Below are 21,849 nucleotides of genomic sequence, written 5' to 3'. Positions count from 1 at the left end.
AACACTCTCAGAGCCAAAGTGAGAATAGTTAACAAACACACAATTCATATTCCTCAACAAAGATTTATTGGTCTTGCACTGATACCAAACTGCTGATGTTTTCAAAATATGTATCCATCCACCCACACTAAAGCAAAGTGCTTGCATCAGACTGCCAGCTGGTCAGGCTGCTGCATCGTAGGCCAAGTAGGGCTGATGAGCTACAGAAGATTAGGAGGAATCTTGATTAATTCATTAAAGGCATCACAGGGACAATAAGCTGACCATGTTAATTATAATTATGGGGAAGGCAGCTCCGGATAAAAGTTACCCACTGATCTACGATCAGCTCTAACCCTCCCCAATCCTATCCTTAATCATTAGGGTGGAAACACTCAAACATACCTTATCAGTGTCTAGGGGTAGGTATATCCTACTATGCAGTAAAGGAAGAGTTGAACAACAGATGAAAGGGCATTAGGGTACACAAGGGCCTCACCAATAAGACCTAGAGTAAGCTTCTTCCTTTGTCTATTTTGCACTTTACTAGATTGGTATTCAAGCAGATGGTCTGCCATCCCAAGTGTGCTGCACTGCACAGTATCAGTATGTTTGCACTGCCCACTGCTGATGTAGCGTAGTTAGTTTCAGCTAGTATTGCACACACACGTAGTGGCATCACCTTCCATTAGACCTGTGATACCACCGGTATCGGTCACCCTCATAACTGCGTAACTGTCCCCCATAGAAGCCACCCAGCCTTTCCTTTTCTAATAGCAGGCCTACAGTACTGATGGGAGTGGATTGTGGGTGCTCGAGGCCTACAGTACTGATGGGAGTGGATTGTGGGTGCTCGAGGCCTACAGTACTGATGGGAGTGGATTGCGGGTGCTCGAGGCCTACAGTACTGATGGGAGTGGATTGCGGGTGCTCGATGCCTACAGTACTGATGGGAGTGGATTGCGGGTGCTTGATGCCTACAGTACTGATGGGAGTGGATTGCGGGTGCTTGAGGCCTACAGTACTGATGGGAGTGGATTGTGGGTGCTCGAGGCCTACAGTACTGATGGAAGTGGATTGCGGGTGCTCGAGGCCTACAGTACTGATGGGAGTGGATTGCGGGTGCTCGAGGCCTACAGTACTGATGGGAGTGGATTGCGGGTGCTCGAGGCCTACAGTACTGATGGGAGTGGATTGCGGGTGCTCGAGGCCTACAGTACTGATGGGAGTGGATTGCGGGTACACGAGGCCTACAGTACTGATGGGAGTGGATTGTGGGTACTCGAGGCCTACAGTACTGATGGGAGTGGATTGTGGGTGCTCGAGGCCTACAGTACTGATGGGAGTGGATTGTGGGTGCTCGAGGCCTACAGTACTGATGGGAGTGGATTGTGGGTGCTCGAGGCCTACAGTACTGATGGGAGTGGATTGTGGGTGCTCGAGGCCTACAGTACTGATGGGAGTGGATTGTGGGTGCTCGAGGCCTACAGTACTGATGGGAGTGGATTGTGGGTGCTCGAGGCCTACAGTACTGATGGGAGTGGATTGTGGGTGCTCGAGGCCTACAGTACTGATGGGAGTGGATTGTGGGTGCTCGAGGCCTACAGTACTGATGGGAGTGGATTGTGGGTGCTCGAGGCCTACAGTACTGATGGGAGTGGATTGTGGGTGCTCGAGGCCTACAGTACTGATGGGAGTGGATTGTGGGTGCTCGAGGCCTACAGTACTGATGGGAGTGGATTGTGGGTGCTCGAGGCCTACAGTACTGATGGGAGTGGATTGCGGGTGCTCGAGGCCTACAGTACTGATGGGAGTGGATTGCGGGGTGCTCGAGGCCTACAGTACTGATGGGAATGGATTGTGGGTGCTACTCAGAAACAGACTGGCCATAGGGCAGTTCAGGAAAATGCCCACTGGGCTGGTCCACCTTTAGGCCAATGGGCTGAGCTCATGGGAGAAAAACATTTTGGTTGAAAAAAAAAAGAGAAATGACGTGTGCCCATGGTTGTTAATAAATATTATAATGATTTTGGAGCAGAATGATCATAATTTAGATAATTGGTTGCTGTCCCATTTCATAAACGCTGTCCAATAAAAAAAAAAATGGGCCAGTGTTTCAGAAATGCCCGGGACGATTTCTGGTCCCAGTCCATCCTTACTGCTACTAAATGTTTGAAGTTTGAAATCAAATCGTGAAAGCCTGCTGGAGCTGTTGAGTTGTCAGATCCTCCACTGTAGTGTTCAGTGATCCCGCTCTGTACTGCCTGTGTGTCTAAGTCTGTGGGATGGACACCAGTAGCTATGCTGTGCTAGTGTCTGGCCACATAGAGCACTGCGCATTCCTAATGCCCTGAGCCGGATTAAGCATTGTACAAAGATGAGCCGAGGGAAATATGTCTCTGAAGAGGAGGCCAAAGTCCTGAACCTGTAGTATATCTACTGTCACCTTGTGGTCGTTGGTTGCTACTTACATACCAGTATACCTTCCAAAAGCCATAATGACACACACTCACACACACAAGTGGCCATCTGATTGTTAGTTTTGCATTCAACTTTCAAAGCAACATATGGCAGAATCACAATAAAGAACATGCCAAAGATTTTTTTCACAAAGGACTTAAACTTTATAAATAGTCTTTCAATGGAACATTAAATCAGCAGGGATTCTAGAATTCTTACCAAAAACCCAAGAGATTTTCAGAGAGCATGACAAAGTGACAGTTATCTGATACACACATCCTTTATCTACTCCAAAAATATCTAGACTTTTAGATCCCTCATTGTTAAATATATCAAAATATATGCTGACACTTAGCAGTAATACAGAAAGCAGAGTTTCAGGCATTGGTCGGGTGATTAGTTTCGATTGGTGCAGAGATAAAAACACTTCCTGGGTAAGTGAGAAGTGGAATGGTGGAGATCAGAGGTCAGGAACATTTGACCCATGTTACCATGGAAACCATAGGTACACATGATATATCATGACCATGTCCCAATAGCCCAAACATAATATACCATCTCCTTTCCTCACTTCTCTTGCCATAGGACTTTAAATGTTTGACAGTTAAATATCACACAACACCTATACTATATAATTTCCCCCTCCTCAGTGACATAAATGAAAGGAGATGAGGAAAGTAAATGTTAAAGAGCTTTGGGACATAGCCAGGGTGTTCTATTCTGAAGTTGTCAGTGGGACACCCCATTTCTGTTCATGTAGTGCCCTCTACGGGCTCAATGCTGTAAATACACGTCTGGGAGTAAAGCCATGGTGGGTCTGTGTGCTGATGGTGCAGAACAGCTGATCAGGTCAAGTCTGTATCTTCAACTCTCTCATGTGAATCTACCCATGAAACAATGTGACTAAGTCAAAATCCAAAATGACAATTTACGACGTCACAAAAAATATCAGCAGCAAAACTCCACTAGACAGAAAACTGCCGCAGAAAGATAAAGTTTATCGTCCTATAGCCAGGCCGTCTCAGGTGTAGAATGACTATGTCCTCTAATTGGATAGATCGATGAGGGGAGGGCTTAGGTGACCCCCGTTACCATGGCAACCTCCCAGACGTCAAACCCTAAGGTCAGACATGTAGACACTTCACTCCATAAACCACAGATCTAGGATCAGCTTAGATTCACCCTCCAACCACAATTCTAACCTTAACAAACAGGGGGATGAGGACATATCTGATCCTGGATCAGTGGTTAGAGTGTAACTTCTACCTCCCCTAACTTTGTGTCAGAATGTGCTTTGGTCTTCTTTACCCCTGATGCCAAGTGGCACCTCTAGATAGAAACCAGCTCTGGTGCCAGTCTGTTTCTGCTGCAGCCAACCTGGCCTTGCCATTGTCTGGCTGGGCAGTAATATAGCATTGTTACAGAAACAACCTTCTACACCGCTAGCTATATAAGTACAAAATACTACAACCTCTGTGAATCTCCATTCAATAATTTAATCTCCAAACTCATAAATTACTAATAACAAGAAACCAATCGTTTTTCATTATTGACCACAAAAGTCTTATTAGCAAGAGGGCTTTTTTCAATTAATTAAACACATTATCCAAATAAGTTAAATTGAAATCTTTATATATTGTATTGGTTTACTCCATTTAAATATTTATGTATTCATTTTTAAATATAATCATCAGCTACAGGTCTTGCAAAAAAATACTACTACTGCACTGTGCAATTGCTGTCTACAGAGGGTCAGGGGTCACAGAGTCAGGGTTCAAATATGTACACTTAATAATTTCATAAAACTCTATTTACAGTCCTCTTTTAGCTGGTATTTATATAGTATTCAGAAAGATATTAAGTGGTAACACCACAGCAGACTACAGAGTAGGTCACGTCTCAAATGGCACCTTCTGCCTTCTGGTTATTATTTCAAAGAATTCAACTCAGGTTGGTAACTACTTGGTACCAAGTTATACTTTTTCCAATGAATCCTTAAGAAACTAAAATGTAATTACTAAGTAAATATTAGGTAACTAACTGCCATTTAACCATGCAAATTTAAAGTAAATACCAGGGCCCAGATTCACAAAACCTTTTTAAAGAAGACATTTCTTCTTAACTGACACTTTTTCCTTAACTATAGACTTAAGAAGAAAGTTATGCCAAGTTGCTATTCCTCAAAAAGGTTCTTGCGCAATTTCTTATGTTTCTCCTTAAGTAAAAAGTTAAGAAATTAGATTCTTAAATAAAATTATTGGAAATGTTAATTCTAAAGATAGCCAAACCCTTGTCTTAAACTCAGGGCAGTGGGAGAAAAAGCTCATAAAAGCAATTGAAAATGTTTAATTCACTCACAAACGTATTATTTTAAACCCCAAAACATGTTTTAGAACAGTAATCTCAGGAAGAAATATGCTAACATGATTGGCATACAAGCTAGATAGCTAGTTAAAACGGTTTCCTTGCAACAAACATTTTAAGATGATTTGTAAGAAGATATTTGAGAAGTTCGTAAGAAAATCATTAAATCTTAAGATATTGTGGAGGAATTGCACTTACGACAATCTTATGAAGTGTTTTGTGAATCTGGGCCCAAGTGAATACTGGACTGTAAAATAAAGTGTAACCAACATCTTTTAGGTAGGGACCTCAGATCTTGCACCAACCCTTATAGTCAGAAATTAACCAAAACATAACCTAACCCTTCCCATTTCTCATCTTCCAGGTTTTTGGTCAAATCTCAATTTATGACTTGTGATTCAAATTCAAAACTAAGCTAAAATAAAATGAAAAAGTTTTACTTCCTCGATTTACACATACATTTGTCAAAAATAGTCCCTCTGAAAAATATATTGCATATGCCATCTTAAGAAATTGACATAATAAAATATTTTTGATAAGGAAAAATTGTAAAGTAGGAGAATATATATATTTTTTTCAAAGAATCTGGGCACCACTAGCAACAAAATACCTATTGATAATATTTAAATTTAAACCTTTATATGATTTATCCGATACAAGCTTTGTTTAGTCGCTATTTTGGGGTATGATTCAAACTGTTAGAATGGAAAATGTTTCAGATGGCTTTTGGGTATTATTCAAAACTTTGCAGATTAGGCACAAAGTCCAGCAATAGAACATTTGCACAGTAAGAAAGCAATCCAAGGTAGTGTTTTAAGAAGTACTAACTCAGTCAGACACTGCCGCTTGTCTAGGACTACACGTGACGGACAGACACTTCTGCAGAAGGTTACAAGGCAATGTTGAATGATTGTGGTTAAAAACCAACACATCTCAATAACGCGTATCAAAAGGACATTTTTCAGAGATTCCAAGCCAAACCTTTGGAACATCACATTACGTCATTCCGCACAGCGAGTTACACCAAGATGCCAACTCACCTGAACCCCCCTGGACAGCGAGTTACACCAAGATGCCAACTCACCTGAACCCCCCTGGACAGCGTGGATGAACAACAATAATACCAGTGTGGAACCACAATCTACAGGAATGATTTTTCATTGTACATATTATTTCATTAGATGATATGACAGGTTGGTTGGATAGCAGGTAACATATAAACCAGAGGTGACCACCACTCCTCCTGGAGATCTACTGAATATGCAGGTTTTTGCTCCAGCCCTGCTCCGACTAACACACCTGCTTTTACTAATCAGTTGTTAGAGCAGGGCTGGAGAGAAAGCCTGCATACCCAGTAGCTCGCTAGGAGTAATGTCGTCCACCCCTGAAGTAACACATAGATAGTATGCTGGCGGATGTCTCTAATAGTAAAACACATAAAGTAGTTATGCATTGATAAAAGTTGCCATGACACAGCCTTAGTTTCCATTCTCTACTAAGCGCACAGACAGTGATAATACACAGTATTGTCCCCAGTTATAATATAACATATTAGTAGCTTAACATAAATCAGAACACAATCATAGACGTTGTAATTAAGTAATGGATTAGTGCAATCTAACAAGGGAGGGAGGAGACGAGAGGAGGGAAGAGGACAAGAGAAGGAGAGGAGTGGTGGTGCTCTGCTTCGTGACATCCTTTGGTTTATCTTGGAGAGGGCGGAGCTTCGAAGGATGGAAAGGGATGGGGGGATAGAAGTAGAATGAGTAGAATGGACAAAGATCCACAACATGTAGACCAGCAGCCATATTGGATGTACCATGTTGTAATGTTGAATAAAATGCTTATCACTCGGAATTTCTGAGGAAACCAAGCCTTTCTCAGTATTCTACTCAAACAACAATGGCAAAGTGTTGACCGGGGTGAAATCTATGTGGATTTTGTCTGTGATTTTATACTTTTTCCATTCTACTCATCCAATTTCTAATTGGGTGGGACTAGCTGCCTAAAGCTCTACCTGCAAGTCATAAGGCAAGTCATGGGAACAACAGGGTCGCGTTCAGGAGAGTGCAACATTACAGAAAGTTAAGATGGACATGTATAGTAAGCAATGGTCTCTGCAATACGTTACATTTCCATTTGAACGTTCTGGAATGTTTCAGCCTTCTGAACACTCCAAAGAGGTGGGCACTGACATCAACAACCCTCCGTCTGATAGGCCAATGCAGAGCATGGGAGAGGTTAGCCCTCCACAGTAAGGGGGCTCTCCATTGGACCGTTGGACAAAAGCATGACGACAGTCCTGTTCTTAGGAACAGAAAAAGGGGGTCAGGGGGGATTTAATCTCACATGACCCTATTCTTCATATAGTGCCCTGTCTTTGACCAAAGCCCTATACAGCAGGGGTTCCCAATTACATTCAGCCGGGGACAATTTCTTCTTGAGCGGATGGTCGGGGAGCCGGAAGATGGTTATAAATTATTTGTACCCTGCAAATTGACCACATGTATCCCAAACAGATATAGTATTTGACAAAAACATAATTTCAAACCTTGATTCCACTGGGATATGATCATCTCCATTCATGCGTGGGAATACTTGACAGATTTCCTAAATTAAAATCACTTTGAGCTGATTTCACTGTTTTTTTATGTCCCACAACAACCATTATTTAAAAATAAATAAATAAAAATAATTTTGTTCAGAAAACTTGGGGGGCTGCCTATTGGGGAACCCTGCTATACAGTAACATTTATCTGCCAAGTAATGCACTTTATGGGGAATAGGGTATGATTAGAGACTCAGCCAGCGCTGAGGGTACTTCAGAATAGTGTGTCGTGTTCTGTTCGGACAATGCAGGAGGGGAAGGTGAGACTTCCACTTCCTTTGTGAACCTGCACCTGTGGTTTCACTGTAGCCAACAGACTGAACACACACACACACACACACACACACACACACACACACACACACACACACACACACACACACACACACACACACACACACAACCTAATTGTGTGTGTGTTCAAGCTGCAAGTGCCCTCTCGATCACAGCTGCCTCAGAGACAAACACAAATGAAGAAGAACGTTGTCATCACATCAGGCTCTAACATCATTGTCATGACGAGCCCTGTACGGCTCTGGTAGCGCAGTTCTTCCTCTTGTTAGGTCACCAACATGGCTGTCCATGCACATGGTGATGAGCCCTGGTATAGCAGGACATGGTTAACCAGGACAGCTAGCTGATCTCTCCCTTCTGTCCGTTGCCGGTACAGTTCTCGTTCCAGTTGAGGGGGTCAAAACTTCACCTCCCTAGTAACAGTTGTAAAAGGGGGTAAGGTACTTCAGTACCCACTCCTTTAACGCCATTCTGGGGATTCAGATATCAGTGGTCCCCCTCCAATACTTGATTCTTCAGCAGCCCTCCCTCCAGTTCAGGGGACCCCCAAAACCCTTCAGGGGTTCCCCCTCTCATCCTTCAGCCCCATGTGTAGGAGTGCGTGTGCTCCACTACGGTTGGTCTGTCTGCCTGTCCTCTGCTGTCCCCTACTGCAGGTTCTTCAGGATGCGTCCGTAGCGGAAGTCGTAGACGTGGCGGCAGAGGTACACCAGTTCAGGGTCTATGTCGGCGGGCACCTGGCGGTGGTCGGGGGGGTCGAAGTCTGAGGGGCAGGGGACCACTCTGGCAGCGACAGGGGGCACACCCTCTGCACGCCGCTTCACCAAGGCACAAAATCTATAGATGGAAAATCAAAGTGAATTTTGAATGCAGTCGCGCCTTTTCTTCTCCCTACTTTAAATTTCTACCTCCAGTCAAGTGAACATGCTCCAGTAAGGTCTCTCCCTAAGAGTGCTTCTAGTGTCAGTGATATTACCCACTAAAGAATGCCTTGACGATGAAAGGTGTAAATTCAGAAGCATCTTACCCTCTGCACTGGGCTAAAGAGAACAGCAAGGAGTTTCACCTACATTTGAAGTCGGAGGTTTACATACACCTCAGCCAAATACATTTAAACTCAGTTTCTCACAATTCCTGACATTAAATCTGAGTAAAAATTCCCTGTCTTAGGTCAGTTAGGATCACCACTTTATTTTAAGAATGTGAAATGTCAGAAGAATAGTGGAGAGAATGATTTATTTCAGCTTTTATTTCTTTCATCACATTCCCAGTGGGTCAGAAGTTTACATACACTCAATTAGTATTTGGTAACATTGCCTTTAAATTGTTTAACTTGGGTCAAACGTTTCAGGTAGCCTTCCACAAGCTTCCCTCAATAAGTTGGGTGAATTTTGGCCCATTCCTCCTGACAGAGCTGGTGTAACGGAGTCAGGTTTGTAGGCCTCCTTGCTCGCACACGCATTTTCAGTTCTGCCCACAAATCTTCTACTTGATTGAGGTCAGGGCTTTGTGATGGCCACTCCAATACCTTGATTTGGTTGTCCTTAAGCCATTTTGCCACAACTTTGGAAGTATGCTTGGGGTCATTGTCCATTTGGAGACCCATTTGCGACCAAGCTTTAACTTCCTGACTGATGTCTTGAGATGTTGCTTCAATATATCCACAAAATTTTCTTTCCTCATGATGCCATCTATTTTGTGAAGTGCACCAGTCCCTCCTGCAGCAAAGCACACCCACAACATGATGCTGCCACCCCCGTGCTTCACGGTTGGAATGGTGTTCTTCAGCTTGCAAGCCTCCCCCGTTTTCCTCCAAACATAATGATGGTCATTATGGCCAAACAGTTCTATTTTTGTTTCATCAGACCAGAGGACATGTCTCCAAAAGGTACGATCTTTGTCCCCATGTGCAGTTGCAAACCGTAGTCTGGCTTTTTTTTAATGGCGGTTTTGGAGCAGTGGCTTCTTCCTTGCTGAGCGGCCTTTTAGGTTATGTCGCTATGGGACTCGTTTTACTGTAGATATAGATATTTTTGTACCGGTTTCCTCCAGCATCTTCACAAGGTCCTTTGCTGTTGTTCTGGGATTGATTTGCACTTTTTGCACCAAAGTACGTTCATCTCTAGGAGACAGAACGCGTCTCCTTCCTGAGCGGTATGACGGCTGCGTGGTCCCATGGTGTTTATACTTGCATACTATTGTTTGTACAGATGAACGTGGTACCTTCAGGCGTTTGGAAATTGCTCCCAAGGATGAACCAGACTTGTGGAGGTCTACAATCTTTTTTCTGAGGTCTTGGCTGATTTCTTTTGGTTTTCCCATGATGTCAAGCAAAGAGGCACTGACTTTGAAGGTAGGCCTTGAAATACATCCACAGGTACACCTCCAATTGACTCAAATTATGTCAATTAGCCTATCAGATGCTTCTAAAGCCATGACAGCATTTTGTGGAATTTTCCAAGCTGTTTAAAGGCGCAGTCAATTTACACGGAACCCAAACCGGCTGCGCACGTGCGCCATCGTGCATAAATTTATTTTGCCCCCCCACACCAAACGCGATCACGACACGCAGGTTAAAATATCAAAACAAACTCTGATTTGTTAACCAATGACATTAATTTGGGGACAGGTCGAAAAGCATTAAACATGTATGGCAATTTAGCTAGTTAGCTTGCACTTGCTAGCTAACGTTAATTTGTCCTATTTAGCTAGCTTGCTGTTGCTAGCTAATTTGTCCTGAGATATAAACATTGAGTTGTTATTTTACCTGAAATGCACAAGGACCTCTACTCCGACAATTAATCCACACATAAAACGGCCAACCGAATCGTTTCTAGTCATCTCTCCTCCTTCCAGGCCTTTTCATCTTTGAACTTATATGGTGATCGCATCTAAACTTTCATTGTATTACCACGACAACCGGCAACAAAGTTCATCTTTCAATCACCCACGTGGGTATAACCAATGAGGAAATGGCACGTGGGTACCTGCTTCTATAAACCAATGAGGAGATGACTTTCAGCGCGATCTGCGTCAGAAATAGGAACGCCTTCAATTTTAGCCCTTGGCGTCGCAGACGCTCATTGGCGCGTGCGAGCAGTGTGGGTGCAATAATTGAATAACATGGATTTCTACATTTATTTTGCGACGCTCGCGCACGCGACGTGTCTGGTCTGGTCAGCATGTTAGTGTATGTAAACTTCTGACCCACTGGAATTGTGATACAGCGAATTATAAGTGAAATAATCTGTCTGTAAACAATTGTTGGAAAAATTACTTGCGTCATGCACAAAGTAGATGTCCTAACCGACTTGCCAAAACTATAGTTTGTTAACAAGAAATTTGTGGAGTTGTTGAAAAATGAGTTTTAATGACTCCAACCTAAGTGTATGTAAACTTCCGACTTCAACTGTACAATGGTGTGTGTTAATGATGGATATACGGTCTTTCTCAGTGTGTGTGTGTCTGTGTATATATATTTTTTGGGGGGGGGTTTCTTACCGACAGTACTGCGCTAGTGGGAGAACATAGCATCGGTCTTCGATGCAGGCCACACTGTTCTCGTCTTGATGCCGAGATGCAAAAATCTCATTCTGAAAAGAGAGAAACAGACATAGAAATATGAATCACCACACAATCAAAAGGTACAGAGACAAGATGGATGAGAGGCACAGAATCTCATTATTCTTCTCATGTCTTGCATCTGCACTGATGGAGAAACAGAAGACAGGTGAAAGCAATATGGTAGAAGCCTACTGGAAACCTGCTTCCACCAGTTATGTCAGCACACATCAGTGCAGATGAAGGAAAGGAGACAAGGAGAGGGCTCTAGGCTACTGAAATTAAGGAAAGGTGACGAAGAGAGAAGACAAGGGGAGGCCTCTTCAGACTACTGAGATGCAGCCAGAGTTGAGTAGAGTAGAGTTATTCCGAGTTGTTCTGTGGAGTCAGAGAGTTGTCCTCACCTCACAGTGCATGCTGGGGTCTCGGACTCCCTGTGTGTGTTCAGGTCGATAGTACCAGAACAGGCTCATCATCAGCTCTCCTGAGGAGGAGACACACACCCACACGGTCAAAACACCAGACAGGGTGATCACGCATTCGCACGTGCACAAACAAACACTCACACCCACGTGCACACACAGCAGACAGTGAAACAACTACAGAGGATCAAAGGACCAGCCCAGTCTTTAACCAGCCAGACATAAGCAGCATTTCAGACATAAACAACCATTCACAGCACACACACACACCAGGGATTCCATTAGCCGGAAATAGACGTTTTTTGACACACCAAAAAATGAAAAGCTGATAAATAAAACTGTTGCAGGCCAAAATGACTGGCAGAAGAAGAAATAAAATCCCATTGCAAAATAATGCTTTTTATTAATTTATGGAAATACCAGTCGATGTAAATTAATTTGACCGTCATGCTTATCGGTCTATAGTTTAATTTGCATAACTTATTGGAATTAAATTGGCCTGTGTATTTTCATTAGTCATCATGTATCTTATTCATTCAACACAACTATCACACGCGCACAGCATACAGAGCCTATTCTGAGCAGGATTTCTCCTGCTGAGCCTCAGCTGGGTGCTGCTGGAGTAAAACTTGGGCTTTTACAAGCCCATTCATTGCACAACAATTCTAAATGCAATCGCGTGTTAAAAACAGTTTTGGTGCACAATTAAAGAGATACTATTTTTATTTCTCAAATGGTAATTGAAGCGCGCCACCCATTCCCAAATAGGCATTAGCCTACGAGCTATTTGAAACAATCCACAGCTATTTATTTAAATAACCTAATGATTCCCAATTCCTCTGTGGCTAAGTCATGCTTTCTGTAGAAGTATTCTGTATAGACAGGAGTAATTATAGAATTTACATTTACTTCCCTACTGGACCAACCACTATGCCATTTCTCTCCTGTTCTATTGGTTTTCATATCAACTTTCTTTTGTTGCCCAGAAGCCAAAGGCACAGTCCTAGTCAAATTAGCAACCCATCCTGCTGCATCTTTAGATTCCCCCTCTTTCTAAGTTTCTAACATATGGAACCGCTATCAGGTGCGCTGTTTAGAATGGTGTTTAGAAAATATTCAATCTTCCCTACCACGATGTCCGGTGCCGGAAACCCTGACACACACACAATTATTATACCCCAACAACAGGTTCAGACATCCTGCTGTCTCTCTCACCAGATTTGGGGTCCTCCCATAGCGCTGATATCTTGGCGACGTAGGGCAGGGACTTCTTCCGGGGACCGGCGCGCAGCAGCACTGTGTCTCGGACACGTATCACTTCGCCGTCTCTCTGTACTCCTTCATAACACTGCCGTAAGGCCGTCTCGTCCTCCCCCTGATACACACACAGTCAAAACACAAAACACACTTATCTTTATTCTCCAGTCACTGGCGACATCAGCAGTATTCTATCAGAAAGGTCTCGGAACACATTCTCATTAACAACAATGAGCCAATTGAAAGCTAGGGATGATTAGGTTACCATGGTAGTATGAGAGAAGTAAACTCTCAGTACCTCAACACACACAAACTTGATCCCACATACCGCAATGAACACTTCTTTCTCTGTGGGCACTCCTACAGGCAGCCACCCGTTGGTGGCCCGTCGGTGGCTGACCCTCTTCTGCTTGGCGGGGGATAGACTGGGTGTCGGAGCTGGCTGTTTCTGGGACAGCCTGGTTCTCCCCATGGACAGAGAGCCGTTAGGGGGCTTGGAGCCCTGAGGGCACTCCCTGGCCAGCTTCAGCCTGGCCTGGGGCACACTGCGGTCAGACAGGGGGGTGAGGAGACGGGGCTTGGCCTGGGTGGAGGACGGGGTGGTAGGGAGGGGACAGCCTGAGAGGGGGAGAGAGGGAGAAACCAGGAGGGAGGGGTTGTGGTCACCCTGGGGGGAGGAGTAACCCTCTGGAGGGAGAGCGAAGGGAGGAAGAATAGACTAGTGTTTACTCCATAAACAATGCTACATAGGCCTCACTAGATGTCATGATACATAGGCCTCACTAGATGTCATGCTACATAGGCCTAACTCGATGTCATGCTACATAGGCCTAACTCGATGTCATGCTAGATAGGCCTCACTAGATGTCATGATACATAGGCCTCACTAGATGTCATGATACATAGGCCTAACTCGATGTCATGCTACATAGGCCTCACTAGATGTCATGATACATAGGCCTCACTAGATGTCATGATACATAGGCCTCACTAGATGTCATGATACATAGGCCTCACTAGATGTCATGATACATAGGCCTCACTAGATGTCATGATACATAGGCCTCACTAGATGTCATGCTACATAGGCCTAACTCGATGTCATGCTACATAGGCCTCACTAGATGTCATGATACATAGGCCTCACTAGATGTCATGATACATAGGCCTCACTAGATGTCATGATACATAGGCCTCACTAGATGTCATGATACATAGGCCTAACTCGATTCCTATGTCATGCTTTTCTCTGATTCCCTGTAGATACTGTTTGTTTACTGCAATGTACTCAATGTCTGGGACAGAGAGACAAAGATATGTCTTCCTCTTGTAAGAAAATTAACATAATTCAGTCACGATCACGCCAAATGGCGAGAACACACAGGTGATAATAACACATCCTCATTTGCAATCTGAGAAGCATAAACAATGGATGTGCCTTTGAGTGTGTGCTCAATGAGTTAGAATTCCATTATAAAATATATTTACAGTACATGCACTACATAATTCCAAACTACCACTACTTTTTAAATCAGCATATAGGGGCCTAGTCAGTAGGCCTACATTCCCCGTGTCCTCCTCTTACCTGTCTTGATGCTGTGTGTACACCCGGAGCAGCCTGTGGAGAAAGAGCACCCCCTGCTGTTGACCGGCTGCATGGCTCTGTATGTGTAGCCGCTGACCCGGCAGGCCTCGCTGTAGCAGGGAGTGCCCACTGAGCCACAGAAGGCAGGATGGGACAGCGTCGAGGAATGGGACACCGGAGGACCCAGCAGCTTGGAGCCAGACACCCGGCCGGGACACAGCGTCGAGGAGCCAAAGTTCAGAGGTCGTGAGCTGAGGTTGGCTGACGGAGCTCCAGGGTGTGTAGGATGGGCGATGTGGACGTAGTAGCTGGAGAAGCAGGCGGGGTCGGCGGTGCAGAGGCAGGGGTGGGGGCTGAGGGTCAGGGCTGCGTGGGAGTGGGGATGGGAGGGTGACGTCACTAGGCACTCCCGTTTCACAGAGGTTAGGGCAGAGTTTAAAGGTCGTTCTTCAGAGTCGGCGTAGGCCTGCTGACCCAGGAACAAGGCCAGACGATGGCAGTACTCCACAGAGCCCTCTGGGGGGCAGCAGTAGTATGGGCTCAGCTCTGCCTCCACCTGCTCCTCTTTGACGACGGGCTTCAACGGGTAGGCTAGCATGCTGCGCGACTGGTAGCCTGGTTTGGTTAGCCGGTGGGTGCAACCGCCAGACTCCCACTCCACTTTGGGCTCAAAGTTGGACTTCTTGCAGGCAGAACAGCCTACCTCTTCTGGAATCAACTGCCTTCCCTTCTGCTTAGGCTGGCGGCTGCACGGTTTAAGATTCGGTCGCGGTTGCGGTTGCTTTTGCTCCACGTCAACTGATGCGGTGCTCGTAGCCTTGCAGTCCATCGTCGTAGTCGTTGATGTCGTTTTCACTCGCTGTTTGCTAGTCGCCGAGGTGCTCGTTAACTTTAGCAGCGCGGCAGCGTTGAGTCCAGCTAGCCGTCGGGGAGCAGGGGTGTGTAACATCTGTAAAGTCATCATCTCTTTCTTCTGTCCTCTGTCTGGTTTGGCTGGTTTCTTGGAGACCTTCTTAGTCTTCCTGGAGCTTTGGCACGGGTCAGGCTTGTGCGATGCGGAGGCCTTGCTGCTGGTTCTTGGAGCATTAGGACCTCCGGTCACCCCGCGCCTGGCTGGATCTGTCCCCAGGAACGACTCACCGCTGGTATGCTCATCCTGCTGTCTCCTGGCCTGTTTAGAAGCCGGCTGGGTCTCGTTAGGTCTCTCCAACAGCAGACTGTTCACGGCCTCAGCGTTGAGAGAAGCTAGCCGTCGCTTACGCGGCTCTGGAAATGGCAACCCCTGCTCATCACTGGTGGTTTTTGATTTAGTTTTTGGTATCATCTTCTTTGCCAGGAGTTTCCCCTTGGCTTTGTCTTTTCCTTTGTCCAGTTTCTTGCTCCGGGATTCAGGTTTGACAGGCGGTTGAATTGGCGAATCATTCCCCCTCTCACTGGTGTCCTCCTGCTCCTGGATGTCCTTCTCCAGTCGGGTGAGCAAAACGTGACAGCTAAGTCCCTCCTCCTCCGGAGCACCTCCCCTTCCTCGTAAGGGATAAGATTTCCTGCTACGCCTCCTATTCCGCTCCGGAGTCTTCTCCCTCCTGTCCATCATCTCTTTAACCCCACCCCTTCCTCGCTTAGTCCCGCCCTTCTTCATGGTCCTGCCGAATCGCAGCGTGCGCTCAGGCCAGGCCCCGCCCATGGTCTCACCATGTGACCTATCGGGGCAGTGTTCCCGCGTCACTGTGCTGCGACTCTGGCTAAGAGAACCTTTGTTCTGGGCGTGGGTCATCACATGCTGCACCACTAGGCCTGGGGAGGAGAGACTGTTAATGTCACTCCTAAAAACAGGGTAATATGGCCCGGGACGTATTCATTAGGCACCAAACGGAAGAAAACAGACAAGCAGGGAGGGACTACCTGAATTTGTCCAATAAAAAAAAGATTGTTTATTTTATTGTATTTCTCATCGTTTCCGTTTTGCTACACTGTGTCCTAATGAATACAACCCTGGTATCTCTTTAATCCCTAGCCTATCACCTAAACCAGTGCCGAGATCTACCGCACAATTTGTTTTTAAACAAGACTTAAAGAATGTACCATTAACCTAATAAAAAGTTCTGTAACTGGCCTGCCCATATTGTTCTTCTCGACCATATTATATTTCAAAACTTGAGCTTTGATTACAAAATATATCAGTTGGTGTAGCACTTCCGAGGCACAGCTAGGGCTGTTGCGGTGACCGTATTACCGCCATACCAGCGGTCACGAGTCATGAAGGCAGTCAAATTACACATGACCGTTTAGTGACGGTAATTAGGCTTCTCCAAGCTCTGATGCTGCTGCTTGTCATTAGTAACCTACCAAACATGCTAACTGCCTGGTACTCAGCACTCTATTTTCCCTCTAATCACTGACATCAATGCAAACATATTCGATAATCTAATCAAACACTTCATGAGAGCCCATGAGCTCATGTTGCACAACATTTCTATAGGCTATGCAATTGCAGGAGAAAACAGAGTGATGGCTGCTAATAAAAAGATGAGGATCCCATCAGCTTTCTATAGGCTAGACCTACTGTATTTATTTCTCAACTCTCCTAATACTAAGCACATTGCTTATATTTACAACGGGAGTATATCCTAGCTGGCTGGCATGAAAATAAACCACAGGGAAAAGCGTCGGAGGAAACACCTGGCAACCGTGTCAGCGTGCATTGTGCCCGGCTCGCCACAGGAGTCGCTAGAGCGAGATGGGACAAGAATATCCCTGCCGGCCAAACCCTCCCCTAACCCGGACGACGCTGGGCCAATTGTGTGCCGCCGCATGGGTCTCCCGGTTGTGGCCGGCTGTGACAGAGCCTGGACTCGAACCAGGATCTCTAGTGGCACAGCTAGCATTGCGATGCAGTGCCTTAGACCACTGCATCACTCGGGAGGCCAATAACTTCTTAAAATGAAGTACATTAATCTGCTTTACAAGGAGTGTAGAGCATAACTGGCATATATAAGCAGCGCGTGAGCTTAATTTTCACCATAAAAATGCACCTTTATAATAAAATGCCCAATTGCATTTGCAGTCACTGTTGATAATACTACCATGAGCACATTGCTGCGCCTATAATGTGAAGAAATAGCCTATAGTTTATAAACATTTTAAGCTAAACATTCTGATCGGTTGTGTCAGCCACATTGCATAAAAACGTTTTTTTGATGCTAGTGGTTTTATTAATTTGGGATCTAACGCATCCCACAACATGTTTGTAATATTTATTTATTGTACAGAATAGGTCAACTTTTGTACCATGGGGGATAGTAAATTGACAATATCTAGTGCTTTTGCTGTTCGTTAGGCCTACTGATCTTGTTGGCCGACGGAAAGTAAAATGTGGACAGTTCTTCCAATATCTTCAATATGCACCTCGGAATTGGATAAGGACTCGCGCAGTTGCGTCCCCGATGTGTCGGTCTTCACTTGTAGCCTGTGAGTGAGAGGCGCTTTGGATTGCGCAGCATACCAGGGATCTTTGACACTTCTGTTTTCTCAATGACATTCAAACTCAGCATTGAAAAAAGGCACAAGTTTGTTCCACCTGAGCGAGTCGGACCACAAGTCAGAGACCACTATGATGACACACCAAATGTGTTTGATGGAGCGCGGGAAAAGGGCAGGAATAGACTTTTGTAGGCTACAGTCCAAGCTATGTCATCCAATGGTGCGACTGCTGTCGGCATCTAAAGATTATCCAACTTGAATAAACGCTAGGAGGTAAGGACGAGAGCAGTGGTGTAGTCGACGGCGATACGGACATTACTTATTATTGATATCTACATAGCGCATTGATTTGAATCACACTGCTGCTCTCTCATTTATCTATTTGCGCCATACGGATTGTGGTTGTTGTGGATGGCTGTTCAGAAATATAAATGTGTATTTGAACCCAATAATGGTTGAATTTGAGAAGTTTAAGCTGCCTATCAATCATTGTTTTTGAAACCAGTGGACAGCCAGTGAAAAATGCGCTCTTGCAACAGCTGCATAATGCGGATCCCAGCCTATGTAATAAAAGCGGAGCTTTTATTGCTCAATCTAATTCCTGCTGATTAAAAAAAACGATCCATAGGCCTAATGGACACATGCTCAAACTCGCACACTTTTGATGGACTTAACTTCTTATGGCTGCAGGGGCAGTATTGAGTAGCTTGGATGAAAGGTGCACAGAGGTGCCCATAGTAAACTGCCTGCTCCTCAGTCCCAGTTGCTAATATATGCATATTATTATTCGTATTGGATAGAAAACACTCTGAAGTTTCTAAAACTGTTTGAATTATGTCTGTGAGTATAACAGAACTCATATGGCAGGCAAAAACCTGAGAAGTTCCACTTCCTGTTTGAATTATTTCTGAGGTGGCAGATTTTCAACCAAGCTCTCATTAAAATTAGAGCGAGATATTGATGAGTTTTCACTTCCTACGGCTTCCACTAGATGTCAACAGTCAATAGAACTTTGTCTGATGACTCTAATGTGAAGGGGGGCCGAAGGAGACAGGAATTAGTCAGGTCTGCCACGAACTGACCATGCTTTCACATGCACGTTCACATGAGGACCTCCGTTCCACCGCTCTTCTGAAGTCAAATCTAATTCTCCGGTTGGAACGTTATTCAAGATGTATGTTAACAACATTCTAAAGATTGATTCAGTACATTGTTTGACATGTTTCTACTGACTGTTACGGAACTTTTGGACATTTCGTCACGTTATAGTGGACGCGCTTTGTGACTTTGGAATTGTTTACCAAACGCGCTAACCAAAGTAGCTAATTGGACATAAATAACGGACATTATCGAACAAATCAAGCATTTATTGTGGACCTGGGATTCCTAGGACTGCATTCTGATGAAGTTCATCAAAGGTAAGGAAACATTTATTATGTATTTTCTGGTTTCTGTTGACCCCAACATGGCGGCTAATTTGGCTATTGTTCTGAGCTCCGTCTCAGATTATCGCATTATTTGCTTTTTCCGTAAAGTTTTTTTGAAATCTGACACAGCGGTTGCATTAAGGAGAGGTATATCTATAATTCCATGTGTATAACTTGTATTATCATCTACATTTATGATGAGTATTTCTGTTGAAACGATGTGGCTATGCAAAATCACTTGATGTTTTTGGAACTAGTGAATGTAACGCGCCAATGTAAACTCCGATTTTTTGTTATAAATATGAACTTTATCAAACAAAACATGCATGTATTGTGTAACATGAAGTCCTATGAGTGTCATCTGATGAAGATAATCAAAGGTTAGTGATTAATTTGATCTCTATTTCTGCTTTTTCTGACTGCTATCTTTCGCTGGAAAAATGGCTGTGCTTATTGTGGTTTGGTGGTGACCTAACATAATCGTTTGTAGTGCTTTCGCTGAAAAGCCTATTTGAAATCGGACACTTTGGTGGGATTAACAACAAGATTACCTTTAAAATGATATAAGACACATGTATGTTTGAGGAATTTTAATTATGAGATTTCTGATGTTTGAATTTTGCGCCCTGCACTTTCACTGGCTGTTGTCATATCGATCCAGGTAGCGGGATGCAGCCATAAGAAGTTAAAGGGGAAATCTGTAGTTGCCACAAACATACCATAACATTAATGTAATGTAACATAATGTAACATTAATGTAATGTACATACATACATTTGAAGTCGGAAGTTTACATACACCTTAATCAAATACATTTAAACTCAGTTTCTCACAATTCCTGAAATTTAATCCTAGTAAAAAGTCCTTGTCTTAGGTCAGTTAGGATCTCCACTTTATTTGAAGAATGTGAAATGTCAGAATAATAGTAGAGAGAATGATTTATTTCAGCTTTTATTTCTTTCATCACATTCCCATGGGTCAGAAGTTTACATGCACTCAATTAGTATTTGGTAGCATTGCCTTTAAATTGTTTAAATTGGGTCAAACGTTTCGGGTAGCCTTCCACAAGCTTCCCACAATAAGTTGGGTGAATTTTGGCCCATTCCTCCCGACAGAGCTGGTGTAACTGAGCCAGGTTTGTAGGCCTCTTTGCTCGCACATGCTTTTTCAGTTCTGCACACAAATCTCCTATAGGATTGAGGTCAGGGCTTTGTGATGGCCACTCCAATACCTTGACTTTGTAGTCCTGAAGCCATTTTGCCACAACTTTGGAAGTATGCTTGGGGTCATTGTCCATTTGGAAGACCCATTTGCAACCAACCTTTAACTTCCTGACTGATGTCTTGAGATGTTGCTTCAATATATCCACAATTTCTTCCCCTCACTTTTCCACCATCTATTTGGTGAAGAGCACCAGTCCCTCCTGCAGCAAAGCACCCCCACAACATGATGCTGCCACCCCCGTGCTTCACGGTTGGGATAGTGTTCTTCGGCTTGCAAGCCTCCCCCTTTTTCCTTCAAACATTATGGCCAAACAGTTCTATTTTTGTTTCATCAGACCAGAGGACATTTCTCCAAAAAGTACTATGTTTGTCCCTATGTGCAGTTGCAAACTGTAGTCTGGCTTATTTATGACGGTTTTGGAGCATTGGCTTCTTCCTTGCTGAGCTGCCTTTCAGGTTATGTCGCTGTAGGACTTGTTTTACTGTGGATATAGATACTTTTGTACCTGTTTCCTCCAGCATCTTCACAAGGTCCTTTGCTGTTGTTCTGGGATTGATTTGCACTTTTCGCAGCAAAGTACGTTCATCTCTAGGAGATAGAACGCGTCTCCTTCCTGAGCGGCTGCGTGGTCCTGTGGTGTTTATACTTGCGTACTATTGTTTGTACAGATGAACGTGGTACCTTCAGGCATTTGCAAATTGCTCCCAAGGATGAACCAGACTTGTGGAGGTCTACAATCTTTTTTCTGAGGTCTTGGCTGATTTCTTTTGATTTTCCCATAATGTCAAGCAAAGAGGCACTGAGTTTGAAGCCTTGAAATACATCCACAGGTATACCTCCAATTGACTCAAATGATGTCAATTAGCCTATCAGAAGCTTTTAAAGCCATGACAGCATTTTCTGGAATTTTCCAAGCTGTTTATAAGCACAGTCGACTTAGTGTATGTAAACTTCTGACCCACTGGAATTGTGATACAGTGAATTATAAGTGAAATAATCTGTCTGTAAACAATTGTTGGAAAAATTACTTACGTCATACACAAAGTAGATGCCTTAACCGACTTGCCAAAACTATAGTTTGTTAACAAGAAATTTGTGGAGTGGTTGAAAAACAAGTTTTAATGACTCCAACCTAAGTGTTTGTAAACTTCGGACTTCAACTGTATAAATGCCTCATCAGCTTAGTTC

The 21,849-nt window shown here is 44.2% G+C and overlaps 1 protein-coding gene across 3 annotated transcripts in view; it reads right to left on the bottom strand.

Annotated features, from left to right (window-relative positions):
- Positions 1-4,050: 4,050 nt before the first annotated feature.
- LOC120019088 (bromo adjacent homology domain-containing 1 protein-like) overlaps positions 4,051-21,849 on the bottom strand; it is a 36,833-nt gene continuing 19,034 nt past the window's right edge. For 2 of the 3 annotated variants that reach the window (XM_038962333.1, XM_038962332.1), the window contains exons 2-7: positions 14,531-16,324; positions 13,274-13,632; positions 12,904-13,063; positions 11,671-11,750; positions 11,207-11,298; positions 4,051-8,542 (exon numbers count right to left, since the gene is read on the bottom strand). In XM_038962333.1, coding sequence (XP_038818261.1) covers positions 8,353-8,542; positions 11,207-11,298; positions 11,671-11,750; positions 12,904-13,063; positions 13,274-13,632; positions 14,531-16,304 — 2,655 coding nt within the window. In that variant the 5' untranslated portion in view covers positions 16,305-16,324 and the 3' untranslated portion in view covers positions 4,051-8,352. The remainder of the gene's footprint in view (positions 8,543-11,206; positions 11,299-11,670; positions 11,751-12,903; positions 13,064-13,273; positions 13,633-14,530; positions 16,325-21,849) is intronic. The other variant, XM_038962335.1, reaches the window with a different exon arrangement.

The sequence above is a fragment of the Salvelinus namaycush genome, chromosome 24 (genome assembly GCF_016432855.1).
Source record: "Salvelinus namaycush isolate Seneca chromosome 24, SaNama_1.0, whole genome shotgun sequence".
NCBI classification, from domain to species: domain Eukaryota; kingdom Metazoa; phylum Chordata; class Actinopteri; order Salmoniformes; family Salmonidae; genus Salvelinus; species Salvelinus namaycush.
The sequence above is the reverse complement of the archived record's forward strand: the minus strand, read 5'-3'. Positions and strand labels throughout refer to the sequence as shown.